This window comes from Phyllobates terribilis, unplaced genomic scaffold (genome assembly GCF_046119375.1).
Source record: "Phyllobates terribilis strain yellow unplaced genomic scaffold, ASM4611937v1 Scaffold_7__3_contigs__length_470593459, whole genome shotgun sequence".
In the NCBI taxonomy this organism is placed as follows: domain Eukaryota; kingdom Metazoa; phylum Chordata; class Amphibia; order Anura; family Dendrobatidae; genus Phyllobates; species Phyllobates terribilis.
Genome location: NW_027362767.1, coordinates 362,152,307 through 362,167,604, shown reverse-complemented (window position 1 = coordinate 362,167,604; position 15,298 = coordinate 362,152,307). Strand labels below are relative to the sequence as shown.

Sequence of the window (15,298 nt, the reverse complement as noted above, 5' to 3'; positions counted from 1 at the left end):
AAAAAAAATAACTAAAACGCATCTCAAACTGTACGGCAGATAAAAAAAAATAATTCCGGTGCAGCAGAAATAAAATAAAAGTAAATATCGGCCTCTCTTGACCTGGTGACAGGTCCTCTTTTACTGTAATCTAGATATAGTATCACAGACTGGATGCTGTACATCAGTAGGTTTGTGTACAGAAAACTTCCTTTATTAGTTTGTCAGTAGGATCTAATAGGAGTTAAACAGATCTTTTGGAGCAGGGCACCTTCAGGAATAAAGCCAAATAAAAAATGCTGTTTTATGTTGCAAACAAATGCAAGATTATTGAAGACCAGATGAAAGAAGTCTCCCTGGTAATTTATATTTGCCATGCTTCACTGGAAACATGATTTTCAGCTGCGTCATTTTCTCCATAGCTCCTTCAAAGATGGAGGCGCACAAGTACAGCTCATTTACTGACCATTCGTCATATGTGAAATGCTATAATTTGTCCAGAATTTGTGTATCCCTGGTTTGGGTATACAGATACTGGAATCTGAGTCGTAAATGGAGCTTTGTGGTTATAAATAAGCATTTGCATATACCCCATTAGGGAATTCTGTGTTAATTTGGGATGTGGGGCGGTTGGTCCTCAGTTCTTACCTCTTGGTCAGAGAGACTACAGATATTGCATTTCTGACACTCTTCAGTCCCAAGTGCTGCCTCTAAATTAGAAGCCAGCCAGCTATGGTTATGGAGGCAAACCGATGACAGGGATGTAGGGATGAGCGAACCCGTGGAAGTTCCTGAACCCGACAGAACTTTAGTCCAAAGTTCTGTTCAGGTACCAGAACTGTACCCGAGCTTGAACTTGAGTTTTAATTCGCTCATATCTCCAGGAACATGTAGAATTACATGTCGGCCTTTAGAATAAAATAGACCAGGTTCTTCAGAGTCATATCAGCTCTTACTAATCTCCAGCTGGGGCATCCCTGTGCCATAATTTGGCATATAAAGCTGGATGTGAAGCAGCGTGCCCTCCCTAATAGCCCTCCTATTAGGGTAATCACCCAGCTTTTTATACTCCTGAATGGTAAAACTGTAGTTTTGCATCAATATAGAGATACAGAGCTGGGTGAAAATTCCCTGTGCGGTAGTTTCCAAAACCTACTTTAAAGGGAACCTGTCACCGCCCCCCAAAAAATGTTGATCTGTGGATAGTTATCTGCAATCAAATACCATTTACATCCTGTGCCTGGCAGGTTGACTGAAAGTGCGGCTACAGGGAGAAAATTAGGTTTTAGTTTTTCCCTGCTGCCCCTTGCTTCCAGTCTTTACAGTGAGCCTGCTGTAATCCCGCCCAGGCACAACAGTGATTGACAGCTTGCTCTGCAGCGCTTGTGTGAAGGACAGGCTGTCAATCAGTGTTGCGGGGAGTGATTACAGCAAGCTCATTGTAAAGTGAGCAGTGACTGTAACCGCGTCTGCGAGGATGTCTAAAAGCGAGCTGTAGCTGCACTTCCTGTAAACCTGCCAAGCATTTGCTGTAAATATGTGCTTGCAGATTACCACTATATCTGCAGGTAAGTAGCATTTTTGAAGGGGTCAGGTTCCCTTTAAGTGATGTGGGTTTTTACATATGTAAGGCCTCATCCACAAGCCTCCTATATTTATAGTGCAAGTTTTTGTACCAGAGCTCTGACTAACACATCCGACGCCTATGTGAATGTGCATATTCTCGTTATGCCAAAATACATATGTTCCTGGAGCTGGGCTGAGTCGGAGCGAGGTTCCTTCCAGTCTATGCAGCGCTCTGATCTCTTCTGCATAGGAAACACTGAGCACATGGAAGATGACACAAAGCAGCCTTTCATCGGCCGGTGATTTCCATACCTAAAGACCTTACAGGCTGAACATAAGTGGACTTGTTTGGTGTGAGGCAATGGAGGTCGCCTTACACCGTTCTTCCATCCAGATCCTGCCAATTGCTTTTTTTTTTTTTTTTAAGACTGGAAAGGAAACAAAATGAGGTTTATAGTTTGCTTGTGCCCGGCTCACCATACCTGAATGAAATAAAGACTCTTTCACGCTCTCTCCAACGTGTTGCTTCTGCGTTTTGGTTTTTTTTCCTATGGGCTAGGCTGCAATTTCCTGCATTACACCAGTCATTGGTTTGGTTTTACTCAGTCTCTGAGCACAAACTCCCTTTATACCATGTGCCCAATATTTAGTGAAAACCAAGTGTTGTCACTGGCACACTTTCTGCCAACTAAATCCTAGCATCGGGGGCTCGTAGGACTTGGCTCTCATCTTGGGGGAAACTGCTATTAAACCCTTCTTAAAAAAAAAAAAAACAACTTTAGGGTGACCCAATTTCCATGCCCATTTCCCCCTATAGAAGATCTGGTGTGGTGACATTGCTCCCTCAAGTCACCACTCCCATTGTGCATGGTTCAGTTTTCCCACTTTACTTCCAAGAAAAATTAAGGCATTTAAATGGTTTCTATTTGTGTTTTCATTGTTCGAGACGTCTGCATACCAGCTGACTGATAAAACAGCCCTACAAGTATATAAAGATCGGAGTAAAGTCCAAGACACTATGTATTTATTAACCTCACTCCTCATCTACCAACCTATGATGTATTTCTGTGCCGATCGTTTCCTGCTTAACCCATTGGACCCCAGCTGCATTTTACTGTAATGTGGTGTAATATGAAGGAAGAATGTCTATTTGTAAATGGCACTTTCGTAGTAGCTAGGACTTTACTATAGAGCAATATAAAACTCAAGCAGCGGAACAAATCCTATACCTGGCTGCTGGGGTTTATCATTTGCGATTTTCTTTATAATCCTGTCCAATTCACCAAGTAAACTATTAAAGCAGGCTGGAAATCAGTAGAAAAAAAAAAACAGCATGTTACACAGATTTCATTGTGGGTTTCTGTTGCTAATTTAGCCATAAATTTCATGTGTTGCAGTTTATAAAATCCATTGAAGTCCACAGCATCTCTTAAAGGTCCAGTAGTGGCCACGTGCACATAGCCTTTTTACTTTGGGGGGGGGGGGGGGGGGGGTTATTCTAAGAGGAAACTGAGCAGAACCTGTCAAGTTTTTGAGGAGATTTGCATTTTTTTTTTGAGGATTTACACGGTCACCCACCCACCCCGCATCAATGGGTCCAAATCTCTGCTCCCGATCAGGCTCCTCTTCTCAGTATTTAGTGCTGTGTGCCCCCCACCCCCAGCAGCCCTGACTTTTGGGCAGGGCATCACGTGAGTACCTCAGACAATTAGCACCCACTGATCAGCTGCAGCGTTTACGTTTTGTCTGAGCAGAAGAAAGTGTAGGCCGAACCTAGTGCTCCTTTTTTGGTATAGCATGTAACTGGGAATGTCCTGCTTAACTTAAACTTTTTTTTTTTGTTTTACTTTTTTCTCTTTTTAGCTACGAGTGGGACCTTTTGATGAGTTCCAGATTGCGACTATGTTGAAAGAAATCCTGAAAGGTCTTGATTATCTGCACTCTGAGAATAAAATTCACAGGGACATCAAAGGTTGGCCCAAGACAGGTTTTTTTTTTCCTGAAGTTTCCCCCCTGACTGCAGCTGGGCTGACTGCCATCCATCTCACGTTGTCTTATGTCTTACAGCTGCCAATGTCCTGCTCTCAGAACAAGGCGATGTCAAACTTGCTGACTTTGGTGTGGCCGGACAGCTGACTGATACACAGATTAAAAGAAATACGTTTGTAGGGACCCCTTTCTGGATGGCGCCTGAAGTCATACAGCAGTCGGCTTACGACTCAAAGGTGAGGTAGCAAATTTTTCATCTGCTCTCCATGAACTTCCATCGGTATGAAGGAAAGAAGGTTTATTCAAGTATCATTCACTGGTCTGTGAAGTCTTATTTTCTGAGCTCATAATTGATTCTATTCTGAGTTAGAGATGAGTTCTGACTTTTCCTGGATTTATCTCTCTTTGAAATCCTGCAGGTTTTTCCCTTCGGCACTCTCTACAGTGCTCCACACGTAGCCTTCATAACTGATTAAATCTGCCTAGTAATTGACCACTTGCAGATTCAGCAGAAGGTAGAATTATTTTGCCTCATTGCACTTTTGAGAATTTAAACATTAGTTATGGTGAAGCTTAGGATTGCCGTAGAAAATGACTTGGATAAGGAGGCCAAACCAAAGTTGGCCAAGTCTGCTAGAATCGGCCAACAGTTTAATGGGTACTGGGGCCTCCCAACCCTTCCGCGACTGAAGGAACCGGCCTATCAGATTTCCAATGGCCAATCTTTTTGTCCTCCCCATTGAGAAAAGCTGCTGGCAGAGGGACACTAGGTGGAGTCAAGCGTTCCAGTGTATGTGGAAGTTGGGGGGTAGGAGGGAAGGGGTGTCTGCCGAATAATCGATCCAACGTGTATGGGGGCCCTTATTTGGGGGGAGGGGTGGGGACATGCATGTTGAAAAAAATCATGTCAATCCTGCTTTCCCTCCACATCTGGCATTGGAGGTTTGTTTTGGCGCCCACGTTCACTGCCACTGAAATTGGGTCTATGTCATCCCTCTTTATTTCCAGATCACACTGCACAGAAAACAAACTAATTGACATAAAGGACCAGCTTAGCACTAACAGTGTATGTGGCTAGAGGCACTTGTACTTCATTTCACTTGTTCTTGAAGAGCTTTTTGTGTATGTAATACTCGAGAATCAGTGGTAGCCGTGATGCCCTCCTTTATATACGGATCCTCTAGAATCAGTGGTAGCAGTGATGCCCTCCTTTATATATGGATCCTCTAGAATCAGTGGTAGCCGTGATGTCCTCCTTTATATACGGATCCTCTAGAATCAGTGGTAGCAGTGATGCCCTCCTTTATATATGGATCCTCTAGAATCAGTGGTAGCAGTGATGCCCTCCTTTTATATACGGATCCTCTAGAATCAGTGGTAGCCGTGATGCCCTCCTTTTATATATGGATCCTCTAGAATCAGTGGTAGCCGTGATGCCCTCCTTTATATACAGATCCTCTAGAATCAGTGGTAGCAGTGATGCCCCCTTTATATACGGATCCTCTAGAATAAATGGTAGTAGTGATGCCCTCCTTTATATACGGATCCTCTAGAATCAGTGGTAGCCGTGATGCCCTCCTTTTATATATGGATCCTCTAGAATCAGTGGTAGCCGTGATGCCCTCCTTTATATACAGATCCTCTAGAATCAGTGGTAGCAGTGATGCCCTCCTTTATATACGGATCCTCTAGAATCAGTGGTAGCAGTGATGCCCTCCTTTATATACGGATCCTCTAGAATCAGTGGTAGCAGTGATGCCCCCTTTATATACGGATCCTCTAGAATCAGTGGTAGCCGTGATGCCCTCCTTTTATATATGGATCCTCTAGAATCAGTGGTAGCCGTGATGTCCTCCTTTATATACGGATCCTCTAGAATCAGTGGTAGCAGTGATGTCCTCCTTTATATACGGATCCTCTAGAATCAGTGGTAGCCGTGATGTCCTCCTTTATATACGGATCCTCTAGAATCAGTGGTAGCCGTGATGCCCTCCTTTATATACGGATCCTCTAGAATCAGTGGTAGCAGTGATGCCCTCCTTTATATACGGATCCTCTAGAAACAGTGATAGCCGTGATGCCATCCTCTATATACAGATCCTCTAGAATCAGTGGTAGCAGTGATGCCCTCCTTTATATACGGATCCTCTAGAAACAGTGATAGCCGTGATGCCATCCTCTATATACAGATCCTCTAGAATCAGTGGTAGCAGTGATGCCCTCCTTTATATACGGATCCTCTAGAAACAGTGATAGCCGTGATGCCATCCTCTATATACAGATCCTCTAGAATCAGTGGCAGCCGTGATGCCCCCTTTATATACGGATCCTCTAGAATAAATGGTAGTAGTGATGCCCTCCTTTATATACGGATCCTCTAGAATAAATGGTAGTAGTGATGCCCTCCTTTATATACGGATCCTCTAGAATCAGTGGTAGCAGTGATGCCCTCCTTTTATATATGGATCCTCTAGAATCAGTGGTAGCCGTGATGTCCTCCTTTATATACAGATCCTCTAGAATCAGTGGTAGCAGTGATGCCCTCCTTTTATATACGGATCCTCTAGAATCAGTGGTAGCCGTGATGCCCTCCTTTTATATATGGATCCTCTAGAATCAGTGGTAGCCGTGATGCCCTCCTTTATATACAGATCCTCTAGAATCAGTGGTAGCAGTGATGCCCCCTTTATATACGGATCCTCTAGAATAAATGGTAGTAGTGATGCCCTCCTTTATATACGGATCCTCTAGAATCAGTGGTAGCCGTGATGCCCTCCTTTTATATATGGATCCTCTAGAATCAGTGGTAGCCGTGATGCCCTCCTTTATATACAGATCCTCTAGAATCAGTGGTAGCAGTGATGCCCTCCTTTATATACGGATCCTCTAGAATCAGTGGTAGCCGTGATGCCCTCCTTTTATATATGGATCCTCTAGAATCAGTGGTAGCAGTGATGTCCTCCTTTATATACAGATCCTCTAGAATCAGTGGTAGCAGTGATGCCCTCCTTTATATACGGATCCTCTAGAATCAGTGGTAGCAGTGATGCCCCCTTTATATACGGATCCTCTAGAATAAATGGTAGTAGTGATGCCCTCCTTTTATATATGGATCCTCTAGAATCAGTGGTAGCAGTGATGCCCCCTTTATATACGGATCCTCTAGAATAAATGGTAGTAGTGATGCCCTCCTTTTATATATGGATCCTCTAGAATCAGTGGTAGCCGTGATGCCCTCCTTTATATATGGATCCTCTAGAATCAGTGGTAGCAGTGATGCCCTCCTTTTATATACGGATCCTCTAGAATCAGTGGTAGCAGTGATGCCCTCCTTTATATACGGATCCTCTAGAATCAGTGGTAGCAGTGATGCCCCCTTTATATATGGATCCTCTAGAACAGGGTTCCCCAACTCCAGTCCTCAAGGCCCACCAACAGGTCATGTTTTCAGGATTTCCTTAGTATTGCACAGGTGATAATTACATCACCTGTGCAATACTAAGGAAATCCTGAAAACATGACCTGTTGGTGGGCCTTGAGGACTGGAGTTGGGGAACCCTGCTCTAGAATCAGTGGTAGCCGTGATGCCCTCCTTTATATACGGATCCTCTAGAATCAGTGGTAGCAGTGATGCCCTCCTTAATATATGGATCCTCTAGAATCAGTGGTAGCAGTGATGCCCTCCTTTTATATACGGATCCTCTAGAATCAGTGGTAGCCGTGATGTCCTCCTTTATATACGGATCCTCTAGAATCAGTGGTAGCAGTGATGCCCTCCTTTTATATACGGATCCTCTAGAATCAGTGGTAGCAGTGATGCCCTCCTTTATATACGGATCCTCTAGAATCAGTGGTAGCAGTGATGCCCTCCTTTTATATACCGATCCTCTAGAATCAGTGGTAGTAGTGATGTCCTCCTTTATATACGGATCCTCTAGAATCAGTGGTAGCAGTGATGCCCTCCTTTATATACGGATCCTCTAGAATCAGTGGTAGCAGTGATGCCCTCCTTTTATATATGGATCCTCTAGAATCAGTGGTAGCCGTGATGTCCTCCTTTATATACGGATCCTCTAGAATCAGTGGTAGCAGTGATGCCCTCCTTTATATACGGATCCTCTAGAATCAGTGGTAGCAGTGATGCCCTCCTTTATATACGGATCCTCTAGAATCGGTGGTAGCAGTGATGCCCCCTTTATATACGGATCCTCTAGAATCAGTGGTAGCCGTGATGCCCTCCTTTTATATATGGATCCTCTAGAATCAGTGGTAGCCGTGATGTCCTCCTTTATATACGGATCCTCTAGAATCAGTGGTAGCCGTGATGTCCTCCTTTATATACGGATCCTCTAGAATCAGTGGTAGCAGTGATGCCCTCCTTTATATATGGATCCTCTAGAATCAGTGGTAGCAGTGATGCCCTCCTTTTATATACGGATCCTCTAGAATCAGTGGTAGCCGTGATGTCCTCCTTTATATACGGATCCTCTAGAATCAGTGGTAGCCGTGATGCCCTCCTTTATATATGGATCCTCTAGAATCAGTGATAGCCGTGATGCCCTCCTTTTATATACGGATCCTCTAGAATCAGTGGTAGCAGTGATGCCCCCTTTATATACGGATCCTCTAGAATAAATGGTAGTAGTGATGCCCTCCTTTATATACGGATCCTCTAGAATCAGTGGTAGCAGTGATGCCCTCCTTTATATATGGATCCTCTAGAATCAGTGGTAGCAGTGATGCCCTCCTTTTATATACGGATCCTCTAGAATCAGTGGTAGCCGTGATGTCCTCCTTTATATACGGATCCTCTAGAATCAGTGGTAGCAGTGATGCCCTCCTTTATATATGGATCCTCTAGAATCAGTGATAGCCGTGATGCCCTCCTTTATATACGGATCCTCTAGAATCAGTGGTAGCCGTGATGCCCTCCTTTATATACAGATCCTCTAGAATCAGTGGTAGCAGTGATGCCCCCTTTATATACGGATCCTCTAGAATAAATGGTAGTAGTGATGCCCTCCTTTATATACAGATCCTCTAGAATCAGTGGTAGCAGTGATGCCCCCTTTATATACGGATCCTCTAGAATAAATGGTAGTAGTGATGCCCTCCTTTTATATATGGATCCTCTAGAATCAGTGGTAGCCGTGATGCCCTCCTTTATATACAGATCCTCTAGAATCAGTGGTAGCAGTGATGCCCTCCTTTTATATACGGATCCTCTAGAATAAATGGTAGTAGTGATGCCCTCATTTATATACGGATCCTCTAGAATCAGTGGTAGCAGTGATGCCCCCTTTATATACGGATCCTCTAGAATCAGTGGTAGCAGTGATGCCCCCTTTATATACGGATCCTCTAGAATAAATGGTAGTAGTGATGCCCTCCTTTTATATACGGATCCTCTAGAATCAGTGGTAGCCGTGATGCCCTCCTTTTATATATGGATCCTCTAGAATCAGTGGTAGCCGTGATGCCCTCCTTTATATACAGATCCTCTAGAATCAGTGGTAGCCGTGATGCCCTCCTTTATATACGGATCCTCTAGAATCAGTGGTAGCCGTGATGCCCTCCTTTTATATATGGATCCTCTAGAATCAGTGGTAGCCGTGATGTCCTCCTTTATATACGGATCCTCTAGAATCAGTGGTAGCAGTGATGCCCTCCTTTATATATGGATCCTCTAGAATCAGTGGTAGCCGTGATGCCCTCCTTTATATACGGATCCTCTAGAATCAGTGGTAGCCGTGATGTCCTCCTTTATATACGGATCCTCTAGAATCAGTGGTAGCAGTGATGCCCCCTTTATATACGGATCCTCTAGAATCAGTGGTAGCAGTGATGCCCTCCTTTATATACGGATCCTCTAGAATCAGTGGTAGCAGTGATGCCCTCCTTTTATATACCGATCCTCTAGAATCAGTGGTAGTAGTGATGTCCTCCTTTATATACGGATCCTCTAGAATCAGTGGTAGCAGTGATGCCCTCCTTTATATACGGATCCTCTAGAATCAGTGGTAGCAGTGATGCCCTCCTTTTATATACGGATCCTCTAGAATCAGTGGTAGCCGTGATATCCTCCTTTATATACGGATCCTCTAGAATCAGTGGTAGCAGTGATGCCCTCCTTTTATATACGGATCCTCTAGAATCAGTGGTAGCAGTGATGCCCTCCTTTATATACGGATCCTCTAGAATCAGTGGTAGCAGTGATGCCCCCTTTATATACGGATCCTCTAGAATCAGTGGTAGCCGTGATGCCCTCCTTTTATATATGGATCCTCTAGAATCAGTGGTAGCCGTGATGTCCTCCTTTATATACGGATCCTCTAGAATCAGTGGTAGCAGTGATGCCCTCCTTTATATATGGATCCTCTAGAATCAGTGGTAGCAGTGATGCCCTCCTTTTATATACGGATCCTCTAGAATCAGTGGTAGCAGTGATGCCCTCCTTTTATATACGGATCCTCTAGAATCAGTGGTAGCCGTGATGTCCTCCTTTATATACGGATCCTCTAGAATCGGTGGTAGCAGTGATGCCCTCCTTTATATATGGATCCTCTAGAATCAGTGGTAGCCGTGATGTCCTCCTTTATATACGGATCCTCTAGAATCAGTGGTAGCAGTGATGCCCCCTTTATATACGGATCCTCTAGAATAAATGGTAGTAGTGATGCCCTCCTTTATATACGGATCCTCTAGAATCAGTGGTAGCAGTGATGCCCTCCTTTTATATATGGATCCTCTAGAATCAGTGGTAGCCGTGATGTCCTCCTTTATATACGGATCCTCTAGAATCAGTGGTAGCAGTGATGCCCTCCTTTATATATGGATCCTCTAGAATCAGTGATAGCCGTGATGCCCTCCTTTATATACGGATCCTCTAGAATCAATGGTAGCTGTGATGCCCTCCTTTATATACAGATCCTGTAGAATCAGTGGTAGCTGTGATGCCATCCTCTATATACAGTTACAGGTCAATTCCTGTGCATTTCTTTGATACATATATTGTTACATAGAATAAATGAAAGACAATCTGGAGATCTACTGTCCTTCAGCCAAAGACTCGGTAAATTAGCTCTAGGCACTTTTAAAATAAAGTCTTAGTTTTCCCTTTGGACGCTGGTAGTGGTACACTGAGCATTAGAGTAATTGCTGAGCAGCGTCCCCAGTGGTTTTGATCCTTGCTCGGCCTTGTCCCTCTGTGATATAATTGTAATCCAGGCTGATTGCAGGCATATACAGTAGCTGGTAAATAATTTTTATATCTTGTGTCTGCTTATTATGCATAACTCATGATGAGTATTTCTAGACATGGGAAAATGTCACTCTTCCCCCCCCGGGGTTTATAAAGCGGCGGCTCCATTATGATGTGATCACATGTCCCCTACCTGTTCTTATACACATGATACAGCTGTTTATAGTCTGTATTCTCTTCGTTTTTTTTTTTTCTTTAATTGGATTTTATACATCATTAGACAAATGTCTACACCTTTGTCATTATTACTTCCAGTTATAGTAGGGCATTACCTGCCTTTACTACTTGCTGTGTGTAAAACCTAAAGCTTTCCAATATTAATGTATCGGTCTCATCATTGGTTACACCTTTCACATGATTATGTGGTACAAGATTACCGCTGGCATGCCGTCCAATAGTGACACGACTTTTACAGTAATGTCACCCCTGCGGACAGCATTCTCCTGTTATATTGCATGGTTAACATTTGCCTGTGATTGGATTCACGCATTCATATTTCATGGTCCATTTACCGACCACAATTTCTGAACCTGCTGCAGCAATCCTAACCTAAACTTTCAGCCTTGTAGGCCCTACTGGAAATTTTGCCCCATACACGGGCAAGGAAATGCGGAAGAAATCCACTTTAGTGAAAAGAAAAATAATCTGAATTTTTAATTTTTTTTTGTGATACAAGGGGCTTTTTTTTTCCCCCATACTTTTTTTTTTCTTCTACCAGTGAGAGAAGTCTTTCACTTTTTTTTTTTTTTTTTTAAATGACCAGCTTGCACCTCAAAAATGTCTTAAAATTTCTTCTTTCTGCAACCATTATTTAGATATTTGACACTATTTTTTTCACAGGTGTAGGGCTAGTAACAGCGTTTTAGGTTGGGAGTAGTGTTTTTTTTTTTTCTCCCCAGTTTTTATTTATCTGTTTCACATATTGTACCCCATAGTGTCTCATAAAAGACCTTTTTAAGGGCATTTCAACATTTATTTTTTTTTCCAATCTGATTTCCTCTATAACTGAGGCTGGTACATTAGCCCCAGTTACAGTGGAAATGAAGCATCCCAGCTACATAGCAGATCTGACTGGGTGTGAAAGTCCCCAACAACTCCTGTTTCCTCCCAACAGTAATAAATAGTCTCTTCCTTCTTTGAGGAGCTTTGCTCAGCTCCTATCCCAGATCCCTGCTCCCATGGCTGTGCAATCGCGTGCAGTTGCTTTACTGTAACGTTACCGTCACTGCAGCGTAGAATGCGGAGCCCCCGGACATTTTAAAGTGAGCGCGGTCCAGAAGTAAAGGAATCTCCAAAACATCTTAAATTGCCCTGACTGCCATCTGTGTAGGTTCTAGTTTTACAACTTTTTTTTAAAAATGTTCATGGGGGGAGGGGGATGAAATCATCAATTTTTCCAAAAGTTTAAATAGAACACTTTTTTTGTCTACAACTCTTATCGAGACCGTAACAAGATGTAGCGGGCAAATGGATGACTGTATTCCCTTTCTATGGTAGAACTGAGGTCTCCATAGGAGACTTTACTGAACTCCCACCACTGTAATCCAGTTGACATGTTTGAGGGACACTCGGGATTAAGCTTAAATGCTTCCATAGAGCAGGGCTGAAGTAGCCATGATACACCTAGATATAGGTATTTCAGCTTTGTTACTTTTAACGGGGACCTTACCCATGAATACGCTTTCCGTAGCCCCTGTATACACGACAGTTTCGTGCCGTTCCCGTGTTTTTCCTCCTGGATATTGAGACCATTATATACGGAATGTTACAGATCCGCTGATCAGTTGTCCCGCCTCCAGTGTAGTATTGTCTGCACTGATTGGACGGTGTAGGGACACGCCTCCAACACGCACTGCTACGAGTTTGCCCATTATTTTCTTAAAGCTGTAACAGGGGAACGTCACCACTGATATAAGTATGTAGTAAAATAGACGTGACAGGAGAGTTGACAAGTACATTTTCTGAGTCCCACCGTTTTTTTTTATATACAAAAGAATAGGTTACATTTCCTTTGATGCATTGATTTTACTGCCTAGTTTCCTGCTGAGCTTTTTCATGCAGGATTTATTTATTTTTATGTGTATTCATTGTATTGTAAGAGCGTGTTCTGCTGTGCTGGCTGGATTTTAGATCTTTTATCTAGAGCGCCGCATTGTGTTTTGTCCCAAGGCAATAAAGAGCTCAGCAGGTGATAAAAATGCACGACAAAATAGCTCGAAAGAGAAATACAAGTATCTGGTGAAAGAAAGGTAAAAGCTGTACATATCGGAAAGCAATAGGGAGATAAAGCATTAAAGGGGCCTGATACTGGTATGTAACCCTTTCTGATGTAGCTTACCCAGCACTGACATTACTACTCTCAGCATTCTTCGACCGGCCGTGCTGGGAGTTGTAATTCTTCAACAGCACAGGCTATGTATTCCGAGAGACAACGCATTCGATGGTGTAAGTTAAGAAAGTGCTGACGTATGCTGACTGTTGTAATGGACCGGTTGATCACTGGCAACTCAATCTAAATGAGGATGATGTGAAGTTTTGGATCGAAAACTTATTGTGCATTTACATTGCACGACTATCCGGAAGGAGAAGTCATAGGAATTTGTGGTTCCTGATCGTGCAGTGCGACAGACTGATTAACGAGCTGAATGTTCCCAATTTCTGAAGGTCCTACTTCTGGGGCACTCATCGATCCCAAGAACCGGGTTCTGCAGAGTCCCAGCTGAATGGAGCAGCGGTCGATCGTGCGCTCTGCCAACTCCTCCATTCATTCTTAGAGCGCTGGAGTTTGCCGAGCGCTGTGCTTGGATGATGATCGGCACTCCCATTAGGAGTAATAGAGTGGCAGTGCGCGTGATCGACCTTCTCTGTTCAGCTAAGACTCCTCAGAGTCCTGGTTCTGTGGATCACTAAGGTCCGCAATGATAGGACCTCCAACCATTCGGAAGTTATTCCCAATCCCATATGTGAAGAAACATTTTGCATGATGGCATTTTGTTAATTTTTTTTCTCTTTGGGATGTATTAGTGATTTCTTTCTTAAAGAATTTGTGAAAAATAAGTGAATCAATTCTCCCATTTAAAGTATGGACCAGCAAGTCAACAGTGACGAAACGGGCCAAAAACTAAGCAAAAATCTCCAATTTGCCACTAAGATTCTGTAAAGCATCCACTCCTTATCTCCCAGTAGGTATCTCCCATAGAAGTGAATCTTGCCAGATTTTACTCTCCCTCCCGTCGGATTTGCTAATGATGTATATTTGAGTAATGTCTTGGGTCCCAATACATTATTACATTTACGACTGTTTTTTTAGTTACTTTAGTGTTTTTCCCCTGTTTTTTATTTGCCCCTTAGGGTATGTGCATACGTCCAGTATTGGAAGCTAAAAAATGTGCAAATACTGCAGTGTTTGGCAGGAAAAACACTGCATAAAATGCGTTTGTTTTTCCGTGCATTTTTTTCCCATTCATTTGGATAGGTGAAAAACTCTGAAACAATTGACACACTGCAGAGTTATAACTGCTTCAAATCTGCAAGAAAAAATAAGCAGATTTTAGAAATCTGATTCATTTTGCTGGTACAGTAAAACGCTGTTATTCTGCAGCTAAAATGCAATTTGAGAACATTCGCTTATTCTTCTTTTACTTCGTAATTTTTTTAGTCTGTTTTTTTTTTCCTGTTTTTTCTTGTGTTCAATGTTGTGCCTGGAGTTTCCAGATGTGTTCGGCCGATTCATAAATTGATACTTTTAAAAAGTCGTAAAATTTGTCACATTTACTCCGGTGCCCTTCTTTGGAGTTATTTTACCCTTATTTAGCAGAATAGAAGACTTTTTACGTTTTTAAAAAGCTGCAAAAAAAAAAGTTTGAAAAATAAAAACCTTTTGGTGATGAGCAAAATTCGTAAAAAAAAAAAGAAAAGGCGAAAAAACAAAAGTGACTTTAAAAAAACTCATTCAGTCCTGAAAATTTCATCTACTGCCGGAAAGTCTCTTGACAATGTCACCGGAGCGCTGCTGAACTGGATCCTCAATCTGCCATAATCTGATCACCAGATCGACTTCATTCTGTGGAGTAGATATTTGGGTGAGACTGTGACTTTTTAAGCAGGTTAATGCTGAATCTGATTGGTGTAGCCCATTTAGCAAGGTTTTTTTTTTTTTACTTGTTCAGATCTATTGCATTTTGGCTAAATTGGACATGTTCCTCTTTGTATTTCAGGCTGACATCTGGTCTTTGGGAATCACTGCAATAGAATTAGCTAAAGGTGAACCACCCAACTCCGACATGCATCCGATGAGGGTCCTATTTCTCATTCCTAAAAATAACCCACCCACATTAACAGGGGACTTTGGAAAACCTTTCAAAGAGTTCATAGATGCCTGTTTAAACAAAGACCCCTCCTTTGTAAGTATTCTTGGCTGTAGGAGGTAACATACGAGCCTGTTTGCATCTAGGCCACAAGAACTTGATTGTGTTTTTTTTAGATAAAATTTATTTTTATTTT

At 42.6% G+C, this 15,298-nt stretch overlaps 1 protein-coding gene across 1 annotated transcript in view; it reads left to right on the top strand.

Annotated features, from left to right (window-relative positions):
* STK26 (serine/threonine kinase 26) overlaps positions 1 to 15,298 on the top strand; it is an 80,916-nt gene that overhangs the window by 56,365 nt on the left and 9,253 nt on the right. Inside the window, exons 4-6 of the mRNA XM_073641333.1 lie at positions 3,409 to 3,517; positions 3,613 to 3,770; positions 15,013 to 15,198. Of these exons, the coding sequence (XP_073497434.1) occupies positions 3,409 to 3,517; positions 3,613 to 3,770; positions 15,013 to 15,198 (453 nt within the window). The remainder of the gene's footprint in view (positions 1 to 3,408; positions 3,518 to 3,612; positions 3,771 to 15,012; positions 15,199 to 15,298) is intronic.